This window comes from Tympanuchus pallidicinctus, unplaced genomic scaffold (genome assembly GCF_026119805.1).
Source record: "Tympanuchus pallidicinctus isolate F22 unplaced genomic scaffold, pur_lepc_1.0 scaffold2, whole genome shotgun sequence".
In the NCBI taxonomy this organism is placed as follows: Eukaryota; Metazoa; Chordata; class Aves; order Galliformes; family Phasianidae; genus Tympanuchus; species Tympanuchus pallidicinctus.
The window spans coordinates 38963412-38988901 of NW_026294721.1; the positions used below are offsets into that span (position 1 = coordinate 38963412).

At 40.7% G+C, this 25490-nt stretch overlaps 1 protein-coding gene across 19 annotated transcripts in view; it reads left to right on the forward strand.

Annotated features, from left to right (window-relative positions):
- The window catches only part of EPHA5 (EPH receptor A5), a 197253-nt gene that overhangs the window by 6283 nt on the left and 165480 nt on the right, over positions 1–25490 (forward strand). For 18 of the 19 annotated variants that reach the window (XR_008206851.1, XM_052683198.1, XM_052683204.1 and 15 more), the window contains exon 2: positions 8194–8258. Coding sequence is in view for 17 of the 19 variants with exons in the window: in XM_052683198.1 (XP_052539158.1) it covers positions 8194–8258 (65 nt within the window). In the remaining 2 variants the exon portion in view is untranslated. Of the gene's footprint in view, positions 1–8193; positions 8259–8635; positions 8724–25490 lie in introns of those variants that run through there. The other variant, XM_052683207.1, reaches the window with a different exon arrangement.

Consider the following 25490-nt stretch of genomic DNA (forward strand, 5'->3'; position numbering starts at 1 on the left):
TGTTTCTGGGTGGATTTGTATCAGTTTCTGTTTCCTTGTTAAAGCAGTGAAATTGATTGAAGTAGCCTTTATGTTAGTTTCTCCAAAATTTGGTCATTCCATTATCCATCTAATCTTCATACACAATGTCTTCCTAAAACGTGTTGGCAATCTGCTCTTCCCGCTAGTAATTTCCACTTTCTTCCTTCTGAAATAGAAGAGATAAGCTGTCAACCCCTGAAAAGCCAGTAGATCATCTTAAACACTTTTTTGCTCCCAAATGCTACCTAAGCATTATGTCAGTTTCTTTTTTTCTACTTGAGTGAACTCTGTGGCAGCAGAGTAGTCATTATTGTCAACAGGAAGGCTTTATTGGTGCTGGACAGTGAGGTCTTGCAAGTCCACTGGTAGTGAAAGCTGACAGCCTTGACAGCTCTGGATGTGTCTGGTGAGTTTCTTTCCTCTTGTTGCATCTAGTTATGTGCACAAGAATTTGATGCCAATGTCTTTGAGGACCTGTTTTCAGAACAGAGATGGAGTTGTTTGTAGTTGGCAATGTTTTGCATTAGGGCAAAATGTGAGATTTCATTTCAACATGGCCAGCAGGTGGTTTGATTGCATTGGGAATATGTTGGGATTTAGGGCTTCACTTTGTGTGTGCTTAATGAGGAGATTTAAGTAGCATCTCGAAGAAATTGGCTGTGTCCTTCAGCCACTTGCAGAGACCTTGGTAGTGGTTGGAGGCTCTGGGTCTGCAGGCAGTGCTGGTGTTTTTTTGCTCCGCCTAGACCTCTGTGATGCTTGCTGGCTGTTTTGCCTTCTCAGTGGAACCTTCTTTCTGGTTGCCAATAGCAGGGTGTTAATAATTTCCCCCAGTCCTGTTTGCCACAACCAGTCTCAATCTGGAGAGATGCTGTTGTGTTGATATGGTATTGTTTCTAGTCAGTCTTATGAGTGGGGCTAGGGAACATTTTACTGACTGTATGGGAACTGCTGAGTCACGGCCTGAACCTCTGACTGATCACCTGAGGCGAGCCATGAGCCAGCCAGAGGAGTACAGGTGAAGGCAATTCACCTGTGCTGCAGGAAGAGGTGGAGCCAGGCTCCACCCCTCCTAGACCTATTTAAGAGCTGGCTGCCAGTGGGGAAGGATCTTTTCTGGAGATCACCTCTATTGGTGTTTTGTGGTGTGCCCAGCGTAAGGGTAAGCCTTCCATTTATTCTCTTTTGTTATCATTGTCCACTTCGCCTAACTCTCTTGATTATATCATGATTGTAACATCTTGATATCTATTGATTATACACTGACTTTTCCTCTTCCTTCTTCCTAAATATGTATATTTTTAAATTAAATAGTGGTTTTTGGGGGAGTAAAACTTTGCCATTAAAAAAAAAAATTTAAAAAAAAAAAAAGTAAACCATATTGGGAACTAAGTTTCCAGGTACTTTGATGTCAACTTAATAAATGTGCAAATGATTGCCTCTTGCCTTGAGTGCAAATCCTTGTAAGGGGAAAAACCTGTGGTTTCCTATTTGTTTAGTAAAACAGAAGTGAGCTTATTGTCCCAACCCCAAGGCTGTGGCCAGTGCCTGTAAATAACTTTGACAAAAGGCAGTATCACACCCCTTGTAAACAGTATGTGCAAACAGCAATTATATGGTATTTTTTGCATTATGTCTGTAACGTTTTCTGGCTGTTGTTATGACTGCAATTGCCCACCTGCCTTCAAAACCTGTGAATCCGTGATAGAGATTCTAGTGTTTTGGTCCTTGCTATAAAAGGGAATCATTAGAAAGCTAAGAGCAGAACAAAGCCAACGTAATAAAATATAAATCTGCAGTTAATATTAGTTTATATAAGTTCATTAAGTAGTGTATTTTTTTCTTCCTCCAGTGGGCTATAAATAATAGGTACTGTTACACCTTGCACTCTGCTGTAGCTGGTTTCCACTGCTGGAAATATTTCTGAGGTTCTTTCCTGCTTGTTTTTGTCCAAATTCAGTGTAGCCAATTAATACAAAACATCTGCTCCCTGGTGACTTTGATTTCTTACAGGAGTTTATTTTTTTCATTTGTTTTTGCTATCTTGGATTATTTTTGACTGTCAGTCATTGGAGCGCCTTGGATTTATACTTTTTGAGGAAATACTTGGCAGAACTGGGAAAACAGTTGGAAAATGAATGGCAACAATACTGCAATAAAACAAGCAAAGATTTATGAAGCAGAAAAACTTTGACTCATGATGATGAAGAGTCCTTTGCAGTCAGTGTATCCTGGTGGTGCTGTGAACTCCAGGCGTGCAGGAGGAGGAACGGGGAGGTATGCAGTATAAGGATACGCTGCGTACATCACCATAAGCTCTGCTAATGGTGATGAGTTTGGCAGCTCTACCCCTGCCTTGGGCTGGGGGAAGGAGGAGGAGAGCGGAGGTGCAAGGTTTGGTGGAGAGCTTGAGATGCTATTCAGGAGACCTCCTGATGAGGTCTTGTCACGCACCTTGACCCCCATCCAACAGAGCATTTCACCTCATGTTTAATTTGTAGCGTGTGAATATTCCCATGAGAAGTTTCTCACGACTGTTTTAAATGGAGTTGCTCCCACAAGCTCAGAGTGTTGGGTCAGAGCTGGGGTTACTTTGATTTAGCTCTGACCTTTCTGTGGACGGCTACATCCCATGGAGTACAGTGCAGAGGAAGCCAGGAGCTGCAGGAGGAGCCTTGAGGATGTAGGAGCACTTACTAGATCTGCACCTTTTCTCATAGGGGAGTTCAAACTTGGGTTACTGAAAACGGTGCTCAGATTCTTGTGGAATTTGTAACAAATGTATTAAAGCAGTGTTTTGTTTCAGTTTTTTTAAAACCAAAACACTTTCTTTCAAATGCTTTTCTTTTAAAATGTCCTACTTATAAAATTGTGGTGTTTTGAAATATTCATGCACGCTTTAAGGGGAGGCTTCTTTACTCTTGCTCATGTTGTGATGGGATATTGATTTGGTCAAAAGGGTTGTTTTTTCCTCTCCTGCTTGTTGTGTTTCAGTGAAATAATAAAAGCAGATTGATATGGCTTTACAGCTTCATAGTATGAACTGTCACTTCATGATATCTCGACTGTTTTGCCTGTTCCAGAGTGATTTCTCATTAATAAATTCATTAGGCTGCGCCATGTGGTAAGTCTTTTCCTTCAAGTGGTATGAGTTTGAGGTGCCTAAGGAATAACAGGCAGTAGGCTCAAAGACTTGCAGCCCAGAAGAGTCAAGTCTTTCATAGTCTTGTGTGAGCCATGGATGTTCTTCTGGTAGATCCTTGGATAGTAAAATGGCAGGAGGAGATGTGGCTGGCAAGTTGAGAAGCACTCGATGTTTTATCCTGCGGGGGAGGGGGGATTTTTGTTTTTCAGGTTGCCTTCTTTCCCCTTTTGAAACTGAAACAGAGCAATTGAAACTGCTTCAGCTGATCTTGCACCAGACTAGAGCTAGGAAAATCATCTCACTTAGGTGGTGTGACTAAAGTCATGAGTTGGTGGCTTCAGCCTCAGACCTTGTGCTACTGTGATAGCACTGCCCTGCTTTCAGTTGTGCCATCTGATGCTGCCTCACAGCACTGTGTACTAGGTGGCTGCATCAGATGGGATGCTCTGCTGTGTGGGCAGGTGCATTGGCTTAGGTCAGCATTTGGCATTTCTATGCTTCCTTCTAGCCACGGTCCCAGCGTAGTCATGGTGAAACTGCTAAATGCCTATTGGATGAGCATGATGAGGACATCTGAATGAAAAGTCAGATCCAGTCTCCCATTAGAGATTCACGAGTGAAAGGACAGCAGTAATTCACCACCTAGAGTTCACGGCAGAGGTTTAGTTCACTTCTGGTTTTGTTCCAACTTGATTGCTCACCCGTAGTAAGCAGTCTATCTGAGAACAAGAGTGTATGCAAATTCCCTCAGCCATTATTCTGTATTAAAAAAAAAAATAGGAAAAAAGGCTGTGGTGTGACTTTAGACTTAATCATCATTTATCCTACCCTGAAGGCATGGAAGTTAATGATGATATAGATCTGTGTGGTTTTGTGTTCCCCTTGACTGAGCATTAGAAATAATTAGGGCTTGTGGGATGGATGCACGGCTGGTGGAGATGAGCAAAACACATTTTTGAATCAATGTATGTGGCTCTTCCAAGTTCTCTGGCAAAGATACAGGTGCTAAGTGTGTACTTATTGGCTCTGAGGTTTCTTGCTCGTTGAGACACATCTAGCTGATGCTGAAGGGAAAGGAAGTGGGAATAAATGAGTTCTGGTCCTTTGGAAGTTTTTAAGGTGCTGGGGTAAGCAGAGTTGCTAGCAACTTCTGGAGAGCCTTCTTCAGTGAGATGAGCTCCGCTGCATCCCAGGGGCTGCTATGCCCAGGGTCTGGGCTATGGCCAGGACTCCCAAGCTGTACAGGAGCTGGCACTGACCCTCCTGAAGGATGTGAGCCTTAAGCACTTTGTTGCAGATTTTCCTGGATTACCACCTCCTGTCATCAGAACATTTGGTAATTAGACAGCAGTGGCCAAATACCTGCTGCTGGTTGTCACAGGTTTGATGAGGAGGAACTGCTTCTGCTGCTCCTGAGGAGATCTGTAGTCTTTTTTTCTTTTTTTTTTTTTCTTTTTTTTTTTTTTAATCCTGTTGTGGGTCAAACCAGAGGAACTTTTGGCTATTTTTATTCAGGTGCAGAAAAGCTTCACATGATGAGTGGTGAAAGCATCTCATTAGGATGGCATCAACTCTTCGGGGAAAAAACTGTTTTAGCAGAGAATTTACACACCGTAGCTATGTACTTTACCTGCCATTTGCCCGCTGTTTTTCTCCTAGCCTGGCCAATCTGCTTAAAAGCCGTTTCAGCGATCTGCAGTTTCTTAACAAAAGCCATTTCAGCAAAAATAACGTTGCTGCTGGGGTTGGGAAGGAGGGGAGGCTGACACCGTCACCTTGAGCAGCGCTCCTGCAGTCGACACTTTGCGGGATCCTCCCTGGGATGTGGCCGCAGGGCTCCAGCCTGCTCTGGGGCAGGATCAGGGTGCGTTTGGATGCTGGCAGTGGTGCAAGTACATGATGCGTTTCCTGGAAACGGCTGGGTGGGGGCTGACGGGGAAAATGCAGAAGCCTTGTGTCAAGGTGGAGCGGTGTAATTTCTGTTTATGTAGGAATTTCTGGGATTCTGAAAGCAAAACATTTCTGTCTTTGCAGGCAATTTAGCGCAACTACTAGCTGAATACATTCCTCAGCAAATCGATACAGTGCAGTATTTTAGAAGATCTACTGTGAAGGCAGTTCTGTGCAGAAGCCCGTGGGGCACGCTGTGACCGAGAAGCCCCCTCATGCAGGGAGCTTTTCAAGTCTCCATCCAGAGCAGCCTACAATTTAACGTCACTGGTGGCTTTTGTTCTCTTGGCATGAATTTCAGGTTACTGCACTGTGCCTGTCAAAAGGTGCATCTCATCCCTTCCTATTTATTTTGCTCTGTTTAGAATCCTATTGAAAAAAGAGAGGAAATGTCTTTTTTCTAACTGGAGATTTAGTATTCAGCTCTGTTGGCTGATTCACCGATAGAAAAATTCCCACTGACTTGAGTTAGAGTTGAATGGATTATATTATCTTTTCATATGCAGAAAATTATTTTGAAATTGAAGTTAATAACAGCAATTTAAAAATTGTCATTGTTGGATAATACAATATTTATTTTTATCATGTTCTTTTTATGATCTGATGTCTGAATAAAAGCACTTTTCTTGCTTTTTGCTTAATTAGCATGTCATGAAGAACTTTGTGGCATTAAACATGCCATCTAATTGCATTCATTAGTAGCATCTTTGGGATAAGTTTTAATTAAGTTGTACAGTGTAGATCAATACTTGTATTGCATCCATTCCATCTTATGACAGGAATATACTCTTATGCTCAGTTTAATTACAGTGATTGTAATAGGAGGAATTTGGGTAACCTGCCATTTTGTTGGCAGGTTTCGCCTCCTTTTTGAAACGGTTTGCAGCTATAATATAGGACATGTTTGTTATGTGTCCTATTTTGAGGAATATTTTAAGATCACCTTTGTGATCTCAGTGAGGAAAATGCAGTAGGATTAGGAGCGCTTGGGTACTGAATCTTTGACTTCAGCCAAAGCAGGGATAGAAGATAACCTGTAGACATGTCAGGAGGGCAAAAGCTGGCCATTACTGGGTGGCATCTGTAAGGGTGGTTGAAAACAATACATTTATTTTACTTAAGCTGTGGCGTGGAAAGCCAACTAATTTTGCTTCCTTATGATGAACAAATTTCAGTAAAATCGCTCAATTTTGTTTCTGGTGAATGTCATAGCATTCTGAGCACCCAAGCATGGTTTCTGTTCTAGAAACAATACCCAGATGAGGCAGAAAATCTCTGTGTTCTGTGATAGCATGCTGGATTAATGATTGCATACACTGCAGATATCCACGTATCTTCTTTAAGCGTCTGGCGCCAGGGCTGAGGACAAATTTCCCTACTTGTTGTGTTTTGGCTGTTTTTGTGTACAATGAGCTGCAGTCATCAGCTTTCGTTGTATTACAATGATTACAAGAAAAATTTATCACAATATCACTTCTATTTTAGTGTAATGTATGTCTAGTTTTGTTATTTGTGCCTCTGTGTACATAACATGGTTTGCTATTAAGTTCTTGTGCTTCTATACATTTAGGTCATTAACTCTTTAGGGAAAAATAAACACTCTGAAGTGGAATGCCAATTACAGGAACTTGATGAGTCTATTTCTTGTCACAGTGAGCAGGTATTCTCTAAATGCTGTATTTATGATGTTCGAGGTATTAAGTTGGCAATGTTCTGATTTTGTTGATGGTGCATTGCAGTAGGGTGACCCGTGCTGATGTAGAGGTCTGTATGCCTTGGGTTTACACTGGTATTTGTCTGTGCAGAGATGGAAAATGTACCTCAGATGAATACCAGAGTTGAGAATTGATATTCCCATTTTTTCTGCTTGTATGTATATGCTATTTCTTTTTCTCTACCAATTGTTAAGTACCTAACTGAATGGACTTGTTTCCAAAGGACTGAGCATGTATCCTCCTTCTCTTGTTTCCAACTTGTTCTTGGGATAGCTCATCTAAAGTTTGAAAGTCTTGAAGTTTGACTTCCTGTGGGATTTCTAAACAATGCATACATTGGAGACCATGAGTTGAAGACTTGAGGAAATTGGTTCCTTATTAGGCTGAACACGGGTGTGAAAATGAGGCTGTGCTATGCAAATAAATATACTGCGGAAAGCAAGAATTACAGTTTGAAGGATTTTTGTGCTTTGCAAAGTAGACTCCTCTTAGACTGAGTTTCTCTGTAACAGAGATTCAGAGGGAATCATTGTATTATGTATTGATTCAGAGGGAAGTTCTTAATTTGGGAGACTGGAAGTCCTGAGAACAGGAGATGACACTGGAAAGCTCAGCACCAAAAGCTACTGTATTTTTCCTCAGCTGATTTAACTCTGCGTAGATGTATTTTTTTAAAATTATTTCATGCTTCCGTACTCAATATTTCAGGAAATATGAGGGGAAATATTATGAGATTGAGGATAATTTTTATTGCTCTTTAATGTTAATCGTTTGTCTATTGCTTCTGACTTAACAGAACCACTGTATTTTTGGGTGAAGGGGGGGGGGAAGACAATCCCTTGGGTGTGTTAAGTGAAGTTGTCGAGTCTTGGAACAACATGCAAGGGAGAAAAAAAAATAGATTCCTATTAACTGTAATACTGCCATACTTACATATAAAGTACTTCAAAACTTGAATCCATGATAACTAGGGTACTCTGCATGTTGTTTCTTGTTTTGTGTTTGTCTAAAAGGCTTGATTATGCTGAAGACTGTACCACCATAGAAGGAATAAGTGTGTATCTTCTGTATGTCTTATACAGAGTTTATGTAGTTACCGGCCTCCCAAAAAGACCAGTCTCAAAGAACTTAATGCAAGAGTCTGGATCTTGCAGAAATTTAGAACGTGTGCAACTTCCAGTTGCAGATCTCAAAGGGTATGATCTCATTGTTAGAGGAGTTACTGCATTGTTATTTTGTCTTACAAAAACCCAGCTTCCTTTGTTAATTACAAACAGCCTATTTACCGTAGCCATCCAAATCATGAAATATTTACTGAAATTTATAAGACATTCACCTTACCAGTTTTTTTCTTTCTTTCAGTGAATTTACTGGACTCACGCACAGTAATGGGGGATCTAGGATGGATAGCCTACCCAAAAAATGGGGTAAGTCTCTGTTATTGTTTGCTTTTTCACTCACAAATTACACTAATTGTTTCCATTCGGAAAGTAGACTACTGGGTTTAAAAACTCCCTGGAGTCATTTGTCTGCAATGGAAGGAAAAATATATAAAACAACGTGCTGGGACTGGAAAAATGGAGCTGTGTAACTGGGGGATTGATTTATTTATGCAGTAGATCCAGCCCCAGATATTTTAATAAAAAAAAAAAAAGAAAGAAAGAAGTGAGTTTATCCCCTCGCTTGTCTCCTCACCAACAAACCCATGAGATTACATAAATTTAAGCCATGAATTCTGGTTCTTTACTTGAGCATGTGGGGTAAATGTACAACAGTTTTCCACAAATTTTCTTTTGAAACACAGGGTTTGGAACATTACTGTTAGCTTTAAATGAAGAGGGCTGCACAGGCTCCAGATAAAATTTTGGCAGCTGGTAACTCTGGAACAGGAGGTGAGTTTTAAGCATCTTGCAGGGTCTACGTTCCTTCCATTAACTGTTCTGAGGGCTGAAGGAACCTGGCTTCCTAATTCGATACGAGAAATAGTTACGGAGTCCAGGTGCTTTAATACTCATCAATGTGTCCACTTGGCCTGACAGAATTGTATGACCAAAATTCACAGGAATTGTTCTGGCTGGAGCACCCTTGATGCTGTACTGTAATAGAGAACTTTGATAGTCTTGCACGCTGTTGAGTATTCCTGTCAATTCCTGTCATACAGAAGCAATGTCTGGTGTATCCTGAGATAGAAACGCTGCGTAGCTGTGCTCTCCGATAAAGCAGATTTCAGGAATGTGGTATACCAGAGTTTTAGGTACCAGGTGAAATGGGCTGCAGAATTGTCTTGCACTCCAGTTCGACTCCCATAAAACATGGTGGCAATGTTTGTACAGTATAGCCAACCCTGTGCATAAATACTATAGACTGAATTACAGACTGGCTTCCCATATTTTGTGCAGATAAAAGGTGGTAGTAATAGCAGCCTCACTAAGGCAAGTTGGGTGCTTGCAGACCCTGATTATGGCAGAAATGTAAAAGCACGAGGGGAGCTTAGTTCATCCTGAAGCCAGTTCAACATCATGTTGTTGTCCGAGTCGATTGCAATATATTTTTTCTCTTGATTTTAAAGATGAGGATTGAACTTGTTCCCCTTGCATATGTGGGCATCAGAATAACTAGTTCCAGATGTGCAGGCAGAGTCTTATGTTGGTGCTATGTCAAACTACAAAGATTCTGTTGTTTACTTCTTAATGTCCACTTTTTCCCTTTTGCACATCTGTCAGTATTCTTCCTAGGCTACGAGCAGTGGCTGCATAATCTCATGTCCTTCCAGAAATGTCAGCAGAGAAATAACTAAGCCTGAAGCATTCAGGATATATCCAGATCTGTATATGTAGATGAGTAAATGAAAAGCTAAATATTCGATGTATAAGGCTCAGTTGCTTTTTTATTATTTAGAGAATTTTTTTTATATTTAAAAGCTGAGGTTTTGACCAGCACCCGCAGTGCCCTCATGAATGCCAAGTTAATGGTTACTGACTCAATTGGGAGACTTTTTTTCTTGATTTAACTAATTCAAATAATAAATGAATCAGACAGTCGGTTTTTGAATTTCCAGAAATCTCTTGTTAATCTTCTTTGTTTTCATGGGACCATAAAAATCCATGAGCTTAGCCCAGTTGTCTCCTTTGGCCTAATATATTTGCAATGTTTTATAAATAGTGGGGAAAAAAAAGGCTTTCCAGACCTAATTCTTTAACCCCTTTATCTGCTCTCAGTCAGCTGTTCTGCAGTCATACTCTTATAGGCTTGATTTAGAAATAAATATATATGTGTAAGGTGTACCGCGTGTAAATATTTTAAGTCTTACTTCACTATTTGAATTTGCAAAGAGGTAGGTAGTTTAGAAATAATGCAGGCAAGTTTATTTGTTTGTTTGAGGTATTCTCATCCTGATTTTTCTCAGAACATCAGAAATGTTTGAAATATCTGCAAAGCTTCCAAACAAGGGAAGGAGCAGAAATCTGATAGTATGTAACTCTATGTGTTGTGTATATTTAAGTCTAGTAACTTAAACTGTTTGGTAACAATTGCAGTGATGATGTAGTTCCAACTATAGATATGTCGCCTTTTGAAGCAAATTTCAATTTTGTTTTGATAATTCTCCACTTGATCTTTATTATGAATCTTAAGGAAATTAGTGTTTTCCTTAGAACCACATCTGCTAGAAGTAGAAGATCACTGACAGCAGAATTCCTCATGCAAAGAAAGTAAGCAATTTAGACTTTGTAGCTTTGTAGGAGTGCCCGGGAGAAGTTGTAAGTGCATCACAAGGGTTTAAGGGGAGAAGTTTTGAGAACTTCTGTGTTTTTTCTTGGAAGGAAAAAAAAAAAAAGATGACAAAAGATTATGGTGGGGTAAGAGGTTCAGTCATACGAAAAGAACATGCTTCTGGCACATCCTTTATGGTAAGTGTCATATTCTAGATTTGTTTCAGATGCATACTATGGTGGATTTTGTGTATTGAAGCTGTAAGTCTTTCCTTCCACACTCCAGAAAGATCAAGCTGTACTCATTTAGCCTGCTGCTCGCCTCATTTTTTGCTGAACACAATGGAAAAATGCACTCTACCTTGGGAAATGAAGGGAGCAATGGGGGAAGGAAACTGATTGGCCAATCTGGAGACAAATTAGGCTTAGAACTACTTCTGTTTCATAGCTGTAATTCCAAATAGAGCACCTCAGCTGCTTTAGTCCCTGTGTGATCAGGGACTGCAAAAAGCAGCAAAATACTGCTGCAAAATAACATGCACCGGGTAATCTTTGGAATAACAGGCTTTAGGGGAGAGAAGTGCTTCAGGGCTGTCTCTGCAGAGCTTTCCTAGCTAGGTGCTTATTTGGTATGGGTTTTGGCAGTGTCTGAAATTCTTTCATGCTTTCATTTTGGCTTTCATGCGTTTCATTTTGCCTGTGATTATGGAAGGCAAGAAAGAGCTATATGCACACACATACACACACGGGTGTATTTGTGTAGTGGAAATGCTAAGTCACGGCTTGAAACAGTGACTGGGCACCTGATGGCAAGGTGGGAACCTGGAGCTCAGGTGCATGCAATGTACCTGAGTGACCAGAAGGGGTGGTGCTAGAATCCACCCCTTCCCAGACCTCATTTAAGGTTTGGCAATGGAGGCAAGGTTATCTTGTCGGAGATCCCTGTGTATCTGATGCCTTCTGAAGGTAAGCACCTTATTTTCTTTAGAAAATAAGTATAGAAACTGTACTCCTCGGCTGTTGAATTTGAGCAACCCTCTCACTTCCTGCAGCATAGGACCCTGTTACTCTGCTGTTGTTGCTGTGCTTCCCATTGCATTACAATTTGTATATTTATGTATGTGAAGCATTGAGAAACCAGCAAAAATGAAATGTGATGTGGCCAAATGTACATGTTGTAAGGAACCAGATGTTGTACAGGAGGAGATGCTTTATTCTGCTGCTCTGCTCTAAATTAATGAATCCTGGTAGCATGGCCTTCTTGGTACCCCAGGAGGGCTTCCCTGGCAGCGTGGTGTTTGGCAACTTATAGCAGTCACATGTGGTTCTTAAGCCTGTTCTGTTTATTGAAGCATGAGCAAAGCCTCATGGGGTTTGCGTGGTGATGGTGCTCAGAAAGGGGGCCTTCTCACTGCCAGTGGTGCATGATCAGCATAGAAATGCTATTCTTTTTGTAGCTCATGAGTTGAGAATGTATCATAGGTCAGAGGGTTGATTTCCACTTTGTTCTGCAGTGTAAGTTTTCTTTAATCAGAAGAATGTTGTTGGAATTACTAGAGGTGATATCAGAAATATCACAAGTGTTTGGCTCCCTCTTTATTAAAATACATACTTCTGTAGCAAGCATCCACAGCCTCTTTTACCTCCAGACTAACTTGGAGAATTACCAAAACTGGGCATATCAGGGATTTGTGTGCATTGCAGGGGGCTGTGATGCTGACCTAGTCTGACCTCCAGAAACTGCCTGTATTTGACTGTGCTAAGTATATTTTTTTTGTTAAATGGAGACTCCCAGAAGAAGGAACAACAGGAAGTACTGTGAGAAACAGCTGGCTCAGATCAGACAGTGTCTGTAGACTATTGCTGCCTTTCCTCCTTTGACTTAGCAGGAGGCTCTGCAGGATGCATTTTGGCTCCCCACGAAGCCATATCTGGGGTAGAGGCTACAAAGAGCTCTAGTAAACAGGTAAATCTGTGCTGTTCGGCCTTGGTCTGACTGTGTAAAAACACAACCACTTTTAACAGTAAGCATGTAACTGCAAAAGTTACTAATTAAAATCAGTGCTTTTTAGATGGCTTGATTTATTCACCAGTTATGTCTGATATGTTTCAGTGGCTATGATAGTGCTGATTTGCTTCAGATCATCTTTCCCTTCAGGATTTATTTTTAAAAGTTATTTTTTTTCTTGCCAAATTGGAGCACACCTGCTTTACTTATGCGCCTTCCACCTCCCATTGATTTCCTTGAACTTCCTGTAGCTCAGAACAGGAAGGCTCTCTAGTCCTTGGAGTATTGGCTATGTGCTGTGGCTCATTGCACAGCTCCATGTTCTGGTTTTTTTTTAGGCTCAGACAGGAAAATAAACATGCAGGAATCTTATCCTGTGGAGATGTTAGAGGATGCTGGGATCGCTCGTAATTCTTTATTCATTGCAGAAAATGAGAGCGATAGCTGACTTACTCCAAGAGGAAAAGCAGTTGCCCTGTTTTTGGTGGTCAGTAAGGCCAAATACTGAAAGCAGGGGGAGTAAATTCAGCCACGCTGATTCTGCGAGTTGCTTGTCACTTATGTAGGATTTCAGTAGGCTTTATTTTATTATTATATTTATTTTGGAGGGGGTGGTGAGCGGCATTTCCGGCTGATTCTTTTGAGGACAGGTGCCCTAGGGTGCGTCTTTGAAGTTAAAAATAGCAGCGGTTTAGATTACTCAGCGTGGTTTGTGAATACATTCATGTTTTTCTCTGTCGATCTCAGTTCAGATAGAGATTTTATATGGGAATCCTAGATTGGAAGCAGCGTTTGCCCTTGGGGTTAGAAATAAAATAAAGGGGAGGGATAGGGGGAATGAGAGGAGGAGGAGGATTCTTGGCACCATTCATCTGTGTCGTGTAGCTATGATTACAACTGGCATTTTCAGGGCAGTACTTTTTGGCAGCTTGTGTTTTCTCTTGCAAATGCTGCTCGGCTGTGACCAGTACAGAAGAGGAAGCAGAGGGATACGTACTACGGCACATTTCTTACTGCAGCAGGGAGCGTGCTGGAGATTGAAGTAATACCTGAGCAGGTGAAAAAATATATGAATGATTCCTGAAAAACCTGGTGTTTGGCTGTTTATTTGGAAATACATTTGCTCAGATAGATGTTAGAAAGAAACATAGTCTACATCTGCAAATTATTTGAAGCAAGCTCAAGTAATCCAAACCAAAGCTGTACTGGTCATTTTTCATTATATACAAGATAGACAATTTTTACATAAGGAATTTCTGGGATGATGTTGAGAGATAAAATACATGTGAGGGCATTGTTTTCCCCTAAGATTCCTTACGGTAATATGAAATCTCTCTCTCTCTCTCTATATATATATATATCTTAGCTTCTGTCCTCTTTGAAAGTCCCCCTTGTTTCTTATGTTTTTATATAGTCATCTCATATCTCGTAGTAATGTTTTCTTCCTCTTTTAGTATATCAGTGTGATAGATGCATGTTTGCATTTTATAGCATAATTGTAACAAAAGAACTTGAGCTTTGAGTCAGAAAAGACAGAATAATGCAGAACCTTTGTGGTAATCAAACTAAATTACGTTTGAGGTCATGTTTCAAACACTGAAAGCTCCCAAAGTTGTTAAAGGGGAAAGGGGACTCTGAGAGCTGAGTTCAGCCAGCTGAGTGCTGATGGAATCTGTAGGTTTGTCTGTTGTGTAAGTAGCACTGCCAGTGCTTCTAGAGCTGTATTTGTTTCACAGAGCTTGAACATGCCAATCAAAATCTAAAAGATTTGGTAGGAGAAATAAGACGTTCACATTGTTTGGAGAGGCTGACAGAGGTGGGTGGAGCAGTGAGTGTTGGACTGGCTCGTAACAGTCTTGAGGGATGCAGAGAAGGGAATATGCCATTGCTCAGGTTTGCAATGGGAAGGACAAGAAAAGCGGGATTTATTTCAGCTAAGCTGATTCAGGTGAAATTTGATGGAAAGTACTTTGTCCTGCTCCAGCTTTGAGGCAGATAAGGCATTTCCTTCCCAGGAGGTCTCTGATAGCAGATCAGGCTGCTGTCTGTTGCTGTGGATGAGCAGTATTCATCCCTTCTGGAGGAACAGACAGATGATCTGTTTTGACCTCTTCCAGCTCTACATACAAATGGCAGTGGATTGAAAGCATGTGTCCGGAGTGAGATCTGTCTTTCTGATGTTTTTTCTTCCTTGCCCTGCTTATAAAGCGCCTTTACTCATCCAACACCCTGTATTTAAGACCAGCTTTTCTGATGTCTGCAACATGTTGCCAATGGTATGTAACTTCTTTTAGATCAGAGCACCTCATGCTGTAGAATAGCTTTCATTGAACCTCTTTGCTGTTCTATGCATGTCCTTTCCCGTGTCTCCTTTCCTATCTGAAGTTAAATCTCCACTTGTGCATGCTCTTAATTTTTTGTTTTGGACTCTTATCTACCTGCTGTTCAGTTTATATGCTGTTGGCATGAATCAAGCCTTTACTAGATAGCAGCATCTGGCAAGACATAGGCCTTATTAAAAGAGATCAAAAATGCCTGGCATACCCTGAAATACTGTAAAAATAAATTAATGCTAGTAAGATTAAGAATAAAACAAATCTTTATCTCTGTTAGAGCTGTATTACTAGAATTATGCACTACACTCTTTGTCTTGAAAATCCACCACAGAAGAATCGAAGGTTGATCTTTCAGTATATCTTTTTGTAAATACAGTTGTCAGCATTAGGTTCCTCCACACAGGCTCGTTGGGCAAACAATAATCTCCTTTCATGCTAAAAAGTCTTTTTTTTTCTCCAGTGTCTAAGAATTACGTTTGGGGATAAAAGAGCTTTGAAGAGCTTTATCTTCTAAAACCATTGTTTTCTCTGCTACTTTTGTGCTGGTTCCAGAAATATTGGTATCCAACAGTTAGGAACCATACAATTAAAATGTATAAACATAGTGCTGTCATGAAGAGTTTGAAATTTTGCTGAATAAAATAATTATCGTTATAATACATGTGTGCCGCAGCCCTGGGTTTATAAAATACGCATTAGGATTTTATAGTTTATGTTGATGGATTTGTACTGTGTTACTTATGCTACTTACTACTTCATATCCTAATATATTTATATATAAATCACTGGAGTACTTACAGTATAATCACATAATCCGTTTATATGACTGAAAATGCGTTGGCCTTGGTCTTGCCCCCCTTTGACGGCATATATTTTTATTCGGATTAATAGCTTTTGGGGGTAAATAAATTCAAGGCTGCAGTCTTGTGTTTATTTTTATAATGAGGACAATTAGTTGTCTTTTCATGGTACTCATTCAGGAAAGCCAGTTTAGAAAGAATGAAAGAAAATGAGTGCTAACTTCAAAGGGAAAAAACAAACATGGTAAGTTTTAATCTAGAAGGTGAATATTTTAAAATGTAGAATGCCTGAAAAAAGTGTATAAAACCAGAAGCTGCTATTTTGTTTGTGGTTGCTTTATGTATTGGACAGCAAAATTTGACAGTAAAAAGTTAGGAGGTCATTTTGAAGATCTATTAGCTACCTTACTAGCTAATAAGAAAAGCTTTTTGACTGACTTGTGATCAGTGCAAACTCCTGTTATGTGGCTATACGAGAAAGAGTTCAGCATCTGTTGTCTAAGGATGTTCAAGGAGACCTCGATTTATTTTCAAGCTATTTAATGGAAATGATCAGAACTCTCAGAGGTGGAAAATGGTAGCTGTCCTGAGCCCTGCTTTTGCTAGTCCACGTGGCAGAAACAGGGTGTCTTTTCAGTTACTGAAGCGTGTGCACACACATACAAAATAGGAGGGTGGGGACTGGGTTTCTAGGCAGCCAAAGAAAATGCTTGTATTTTAGTTAGAATCTTTTTACCTCGAAATATGTTGGTTTCCTGTGGTCTAATTTATCTTAGATGTTTTGATAGCGGGGAAAGAAGCATGCTATGGTCTATTATTTAGTGTGATTCACTAAAGCATTCATGAGATCTGTCAGTTTTAATGTTGACAGTACTGTAGCAAAACAGATGTGAGATTAAGTACCAGGGTACGCATGGATGTAAGTACATACTTCCAGGGATTGTGTCCTAGCTCTTTTCCAAAGCAAAGTGGTAGATTTCTAATCGCCTTTTAGACTCTTCTCAACACAAACGATGAAATGCTGTTAAAGGGAATGTGGGTGACACCCAGCTATCAGTCATCTCTATTCTACCCCTGTGATGTTGTGCATTGCCTCACTGACATGATCGATTGCTTGCATCCTGCAGACTGAACAGTAAGTATAAAAGAATTGCAGAACATGATCGGATTCTGGAGTTCATTTCACTGCTGCGTCACCTGCCTTGACAGGGGGTTTGGAGAAAAAAGAGGCCTTGTTATCCTTTGAGACACTGTGAATGTTTAGGAGAGAGAACAGTTATTTTTCCCATGCATAAGGGGAAACTAATGCTACTGATTTTTATTTTATCACTGAAATCGCATCAGTGATGTAGTGAAGGTTTAGACTTTGGAGTGATACTTGCATAGTATCAGGCTCCACTGTTGCTTGTTCAGATCTACCTCTGGACACTGTCCAGGAATTGTAAGGAACAATCTATGAGCAAGTTCCCAGATAGCTGCAGGCAGGATCAGGCCCTGGGGTTGGTCAGAAGCTGGCCCTGTGCAAGAGTAGTGGCAGGTGCTTCCCATCGTTTCAATGCCCCAGTGGACGGCCCACTGAGCAGGAATACCTCTGGGGCAGCATTGGTGAGAAGCAGAGACTACTCATGCTTTTTTTCTGACTAAGCTGAAAATGGCTCAGTGCAGCTCTGGATTCACCTTCTGATGCTTTTCAAGAAGTGAAGTGATAATACATACCTGGGTCTTGCCAAAACTCTCTGAGTATCTAACTTGTACTTTCTTGCTTGTTTATCTTCTGTGTTCATTATTCCAGCAAATGCCAGGTCACTGCTTTGATTATATTGAGTTCTGATTTAATAAAATGACTTGTAGAGAAAATCAAATTGTTTTTTTGTATTATGAAAAGAGATGTTTAATTTGTAAGAGAAACTATCCATTTTTAAAGCTAGTTTCACTTCAGGAGAGTGCATCTTATTGACTTTTGGGGTAAATGAACTACCTCTGTGTCGAAACACATCAAATAGTGTCCTGTAGATTTGTTTCTGTGCTGAAGTAAGATGAACCAGAAGCTTGTGAAGTTGTGAGCTTCCTGAGGATAATTACCCTCCTTGGGATGCTCTTTCACAGCATCAAAGGTAGAACTCTTGGCTTTGAAGCAGGGGAAGGACTGAACCCTTGTGCTGCACAAGTTCTCATTTTACTTCAGCAAGAATTTTTGGGGGTCAGTGACCTGTCCCTCATCTTCCCAGATCTTCTGGTAATACTATTTACCTGTAGTATTGACAGTCCCATAACGCTGTGCAGAAGATCCAGTTGGCAGAAGGTAATGCGGTATTTCTTAATATGGTTTGAGACACTGGTGTACACTGTTTATCTGTTTGCAGTCCTGTTCCAGTGGTGAGGAATAGCTGCAGGCTTGGCTGCTCTCCTGCCTTGCCTTTGGCTGTGAGCTAATGAAAAATACATGAGTGAGCACCTCATAATGGAAGAGCAGGCAATAACAGGACTTTGTTGTAACTTAAATATCTGTTTATTGAAAGTGATCTTATTGAGTTGGTTAATTTTAGGTGTTTGGATTTCTCCAATACATGACAAGGATGAACTCTTCTTAGGGAATGATCCTGCTAAATTGGTAAAGTCCCAGCATCCCAAATGTACCCATGTGGAGTAGGGAAACTGCCTGTTACTGGAAAGGAGAAGTTGGTCTCACTGCCTTCTTCTGCCTTCAGAAGACGTAGCACCTCTTTGGTACTGGGGCTTTGTTGCTTTTTTTTGTTAGCTTTGTGAGTTACCCTTGCATGTTCAGTCTGCAAAGTCCTGGTACACTGTGATTGTCCTGGCTTCTTGCTGGAGCCTTGGAGGTGTTCCCAAAGTTAACCACTGGAATTTTAGAGAGCCATCAAAATAATGTGGCTGTGTATGACATCCATTTGGCATCGCTTGCTTCTTGTTCAATCAACAGAATGGACGGCAAAAATGTGGCCCTTGGTTTTTGTTTCTGCTCAGAAACCTTGCGGTGTCCAGTTTTGTTCTGTTAGCTTTATTTTCCTCCAGAAGTAGAAAGATGCATGTTTCAGTGTGCTTTGCTTGGTTTCAAGCCTCCCAGCTGTTTATGATCGGACAGCTGTTGGAACTCTATGCAAGACATAATTTTAAGTGCTGTTAGGTGTTGTGGGGCATGCACTGACTATTCCAGTTGATTGCAATGCAAATGTATAGTAAGCCTGTAAATCATAGCGAGTGTTGTGATTAAAAATCATTACAATAACATAAGATTATTTAGTTTATTGCAAATCCTTCTAGAGTATGCAATTAAAATCATAACCACAAGTATAATCCTGTGAGATAGTCACTTCATTACAGTCTCCTTCTGGTTTACTGTTTGTGTTGTTTTGATGCCAGATTGAATAACCGAATGTTCCTCTGTACTTAACTTTAGCAGCAGCCTATCTTGTTCTCTTTCGTATCCCTGCTAATTGTGAAGGGTTCTTTTTTTTAACATGGTGATTTCAGTTCTAGTGGAAAAAACAACCTGAAATGATGAAAGTTTTAGAAAAGAATTGCTGGATTTTGTGTCTATCACAATAGATGTCTCATCAGATGATGAGAAAATAAATGACTTGCAGCCATTGATATCTGGCGTTAAGGTGCTCAGGTGGGTGGCTGGGAGCAGGTCAGTGGCTATAGTCATTTTGCTGCGGAATTACAGCATGACTGATTTGAGCTGCTGAACACAAGTGGAACAAATAGGTCACTCAGAAACAGATTTCAGACCAGATCAAGCCTTCTCATGCAGTTTCAGATATTAATCTCCTTTCTGGTGTGGTGCCTTCTATTTTTTCTCCCAGCATGTTACACATCCTGTTTCCTGTGCAGAGAAAGTGTAAATGGGATGATAGGAGTAGCTTGTGCCAGTTGAGCAGAGCACAACGACTCTGAGTGTTGGAGTGATTCTGATAAATGCCCAGATTGAGATAATCAAAGCCCACCAGGGGATTTGGTTGTTTCCCTACTTATTAATTTTAATGATAATTGAATATCAGTGTGCATTACACAGGCCATACAGCTCAGCCTCAAGCTTCCCAAGGCCTGTATATTCAATTTTAAAATGTTACTTGTTCAGAGCCTGGTATACTTAACGTAGAGGGGTGGTCTTTGCGCAGCCAGGCTGTATGGATAGGCAGGAGCTACCCTGTCCCTTGGAGTCGCAGTAATTCAGTCTGGCAGAGCCTGTTTCTCAGAACTGTGCAAGTGTATTGAACTGGCAAATGTCTTTAGCCTCGAGGGGATTCGGTTATGATGCTGCTTGTATAATGTTTGTAAAAGGCATCTGCTGTGAAGGGTTGGAGAGAAAGCAGGGAATCCTGAGCAGCCCTTGCTTGCTGTTTGCAGTTGTTCTGTTGCCTACGCAAGCCCTTTGGGCTTCTCTCATGTCTGCTCCTTTTGAGCTCTCCACCTTGTGGGCCCAGCTGTTCATCTGCTAGCCTGGGACATCTTTCCTCACAGCTCTGCAAGGACAGGGCTCTCTGACACACAGGATGCGAGTCCCTGTGCATCTCTGTAGGCATTACATAGTCTTCAGCAGAGACAAGAATCTCTGAGCTGAGCTTTTTGGGTGAGAGGCTTTTCCCTCATGAATTCTGTGGTGCAGTAGTACACTTAGTGTCCCTGTTGAGCAAGCACAGAGAGAACAACTGAAGGCCCAAGCTGGGTGTTTGTGCCATCTCCTCTCCTAGCCTCTCCTGGGTTTTCTTCTTGAGGGGGGTCCTGGGTTGGGGAGTCTAGAAGGTTTCTTTAAAAAAGAAAAAAAAAAAAAAAAAAAAAAAAAGGCAAAAGAAAAAAAAGCAGGCAAACAAAACACATGGTCTGCTTCCCACTTTATAATCTTTGTTTTGCCTGTTCAAAAATAAAGCAGTGAACAGAAAATAATGAAAACAAATCTTTTTCCACAGACAAAACTGTGACCAAAAAAACTATTGCTTGGCAAATTTCCGTACTGTGCTCTGCATGCAGATTTAAATAGGAGAATTGCACTACTCTTCTCCTATCTTACAATGTAAATACATAAGTAATCAAAATGAAAATAGGAAAGAAAGTTAGGCAACTCCCTGCTGTTCAAATATGTTAATTGCAAACTATTGACATTCTAGTCATGCTGTTTCTTACTGACTTACAGTTTCCTTGCTTGTGAAGTAAAACAATCAATTAAAAACACTATCATAGTATTAGCTAGTTTTCATTTAGGAGTAAGAGATCTATGCATGAGTGAGCTGAAAATAATGGTGGCTTCATTGGATTTAAGGCCACTGGGGCTACTACAGTTACGTAGGTTGATCTCCTGTGGCAAGCAATGTGTGGAAACTTGTACAGGGGTCCTTGCAACAAGTCTGCAACTTTGCTTTGACCTACATCGTATCTTTTGGAGATCAATTTCTGCTTTGATTAAAGGCTTCTTGTGGGGAATATGCCCTGTTCCTTTGTATCTTGTGCCAACAGCAAGTTCTTCTTGTTGCAAAACGAATATTTCTATCCCTGAGTTAGTAAAAATTTCAGTTCTCAGTGCCTTCTCCTGTTAATTTTATGAATGCCTACTTGTTATTTTTCTTCTCTTCCCCTTGCCTGTTTCAGGCAATTAGGGGCCACAAGCAGATATTCTTTGCTTGTTTGTTTTACAGATTTCTTCAACTATAAAAGCAGGTTTTTGATCTCTAGAGCAGTTGTGGACTTTCTTTTCTGGGCCCTTTACAATCTATTGACATCCTTTTTGAAGTCTTGCCATTTGAAGTGAGGGCAGCTTTCCAATAGGGGCCTTCGTAAAGCATTGCATTATCTCCTTGTTTGCTCTGTAGGGCAAATGAATCAAGTGCTGAGGAAAATCACCCCTGAGCTGGGTGCCAAGTAGAAAGAAAGCAGCATTTCAGTAGTTGTTCAAATGGATGCTGTGACAGAGGTGCTGGAGTACGGTACCACATGTGTCTACGACCAGGAGCTGTGGGCTGGAGCTGTGCTGAAGCTTTTACTATCAGCTGGACTCTTGTTATTTTGGAAGAGGCGTGTAAGGGGCATTGTGCATTGATGCCTGTGTGAGTGTCTTGCTTGCACTGTTTCTGGTAGGGTGAAAGGTTCCTGTTACTGGTAAAAATGTAATCCTGCAGCCTCCTAAATTTCTAGGAAAGGTAAGATTCAGCCCAGCCTTAATGCACAGAAAAGCTTTGCCCTCAAAGCCAAACCCTGTGCAGTTTCTTGGGGTGCCACGTTCCTGAACGAAACAACTTTTTGCAGCCCATGCCTACGCTTGGGTGTGAACGTGTACGTGGCACTTCCTGTAGAGGGGCAGGTGATAGCTTTAAAGTGTGTGTGATAAGGAGGCAGTACGGGAGAAGACAGGGAGAAGCTGTAAAGATGGAACAGTAGTTTTTTTTTTTTTATTTATTTTTCCCCTAGATTGAGTATTCTTTTAGCATAAAGTTTCTTTCACAGTTTAGTGCTTGAAATTGCTTTGTGCACCACAACTTATGGGCAAGGGTGCTTGTTGTAAAAAGCTTTAGACATTGTACAGGATGGGGGCAACTTCTCAGCATCCGAGTGCCATTTCTTTAGTGTTATAACTTTCTGTGGCTGCATGTTTCAGTAAGAACAGTGTCAGTTAACCACATAACCTGGAGAAGTGATGTTTCCTATGCTAATTAGTTCCTCCCATTAGAATTGAACTTTTTTACTTTTAGAGCGCATTCATTCATCTCTTCCCTTTCAAATTTCAATGTGTTGTGTAACGCATCCAGTTCTAGTCAGAGGAACAAGTCTGAAGCTGAAGAGACAAAGATTGTAAGGGGATTGATTTCATGGTTTAACTGCTAAATAATAATGAAACTGGGTTTGTAATTTTATGTTTATGTGAAGTGGTCAATCTGTTCGTTCAGTAGTGACAGCAAGCTGTATAATAGGAATAAATAATAATCTTGTTTGTGTGCTGAGTAGTGCCTTTCCTCCAGGGGACTCCTGAGTTTCTGGTGAAACAAAGTGTTTCAAATAATCTTCAGGCTACAGATGAGGATTATCTTGCCCGGCAGTAAAATGCTGTTGCTGTGGTTCAGCTGCGTTACATCTGCACAGATCACAAATCTGAGAGCTGCTTGCATTCAGCAATGTGCTTACTGCCCAGATGTCTCTTGCATGTATCCAAGGGAGCCCTTGCTTGCAGTTTTGAGTGGCCCTTGGTGAGTCCAAGAGAAGAAGCACTGAAATACGGCTTATCAGATCCCTCTTTGAAGGTTTCAAGTAAGGATTCAGCTCCTGTGGCAAGTTCTCCATGTGGTTGTCTATTCTTGGCACATAAAATGACTAAGCTCTCCCTTACCTTATTCAGAAGTTTTTAACTTCTTGCAAAACTGTTTCCCCTGATTTTGCAATATTACAGCTGTTTGCTGAAACAGCACTTATGTTTGAACTGCAGACTTCTCAGCTAGTATTTAGCAAGTTATTGTATTTGTGTTTCTGGACACGGCATGGTGATACTCAATTGTTTTCAGTTTCAGAGGATGTCAGAGACCCGGGAAGAGCAGACAGAGTGGTGTCAGTTTGTGGGTCAGGAAAAATGACTGATGAAATATAGACCCTCTATGGAAATGTATCTCCTCTGAGATGGTTTGGGCATAGAACATCCATCATTTAACAACCCCTTGCCCCCTAAAAACAAACACAGAAACCACCACTACATCATTTCTTCTCAGCAACAGTGGTGATGTGGTGGCAAAGGCTGCCCAGGGAAGTGGTGGAGGTGTTCAAGAAGTGTGCAGATGTGGCACTGAGGGGCATGGTCAGTGGGCATGGTGGGGATAGGTTGGGAGTGGGACTGGATGACGTCTGAAGCCTTTTTCAACCTTAGTGATGCTATGAATGCTATGAATCTGTTTCTTCAGTTCCATGTTAAAGGACACATCGAGGGCCAGATTACGTCTCAGGCTTGTACGTTAACATCCCAGTAATTCCAGTTCTATATTTAAGAAGTAACAAGTCTGTTGCAGTGGAAATTAAATCCCATGGAAAAAAAGTAACTAAAAGTTACATTATGTTGTAAAATAAGCATGACAAGCAACCACATGTATAATTTATTACCTATAGTGGGTAAGTACTTAACAGTCATAACAAACGCATTCTGTTCATTTATTTTTAGATCTTAGCATACTGATTCAGGCCATAACTAAAAGTGAATATACAATCAATCTGAGGAATTTTATGCTGGTTTAATAACATAGAACCGCTGAGGGTCTTTTAATTAAATAACTGTTCTTTGTTCAATCAGTATAGATTGCCTCACTATAGGGATTGTAGGGAGGAATGTGCAGAATCCACCCTGAACTGATCATATTTTACCTACTTACTGTAATCTGTTGATAGTCTTTGTTGTGCATATAAGTGAGAACAGCGCAAAAACCTGGAAAAATTGTAGTCAGATACTAAAAATGCAATGCCTAATTTGCAGCTGATCAAAGAAAAGTGTGTTAAGACCCAATTTGATGGTCTGGTGAACAACGTTTAGCTGTCTGACAAATGGGAAAAGCGGATTTTCTACAGAGTTCAGCTTCCAGCGGCTTTCATTGTTTTTGGTGACAGTTGTATGGTGCTCAGCACTTAGGAAATAGAGCTGAGCTGCCTTTCTAAGAAACAGCTCTTCGGAAAATCTGGCTTTCAGTTTTCCTATGAGTAGCCTCATGTATTAAAGAGCAGGCAAATGGAGATGTTAGGAGGAGTTACAATAAATTGCATTGTGTATCTGCCTGCTGTGCAGGGCAATTCCCATAAGAGGATCTGCACAGACGGACCAGCCTTCCCATTTCTTCTGTCTGGGTGTGTTGGCAACACAAAATCTGCTTGGTGTCGAGGATGACTTCAGATGGCCCTGCCACCATGGCACGTCATTAATGCTGCTCACGGTGACCGGACTGAGAGGGCTTCAGTGTTTATTAGGGGAATATAATCATTTAAGCCTGAATAAGCTTTAAAGCTCTAATGTGGCTGTTTGGCCAACTTAAATGAGATGTAAATTTGTGCTGAATAGCCACTGATGACAGAAAGATGATTAATGCAAAATTTGACATTGATTTATGGGTGCAGTTGTCAGGACCTGAGCCATAAATGTAACATTACCTTGATGAAAAGCTTTGGGTGGATGAGAGACCAGGGAGCAGAGCTAAAATAGTGCATTTGCTGGAGCGCTTGATACGGTGTGAGGGCTGTCTGTAATGTACTCAAATTCGGTGTATGCCTGAGAGGTTGGGCTTTTCCTGTTTGCGTAATTGTATCACTTGGAAACTCTTCAGAAAAATGTTTTACTTCCATTTAATGTGCTTCAGTTTTTCTTTTATTTGAAAATATTTTTTAAAAATTTAAAATCACTCCTAGGAAATTATAGGTAGCTATAAAGATGAATGATTTAGTATTATTTTTGCAGAAAGTATTTGTTCTCTTCCCCTACCGTGTTGCATGCATTAAAAACAGGCCAAATGTCTTACTATGCCAGTTGTAGGCAATGAGAAGCCCCAGGTCAGTTTTTGTTTTTCTAAATGTTAGGGCAAAATAGTAAGGGGAAAGGCTTCCTTTCTCATCTAATCCTTTTGAAAGTTGTTCCACAAGCCTCTTAGTGCTTTTCATCTGACAATACCATCCCGAAAGCTTTGAAAATCCAAGCATTTGGTGATAAATCTAAAATGTATGTCATAACTGTGCTGAGCCCTTCTGAAAATCTGCCTCTGTCAGTCTTCCGGTGTTAAACTGTGCTGCCGCTGCTCTTTGCTGCAGCTCTTGTTAAATTGTTCTGCAATGACTG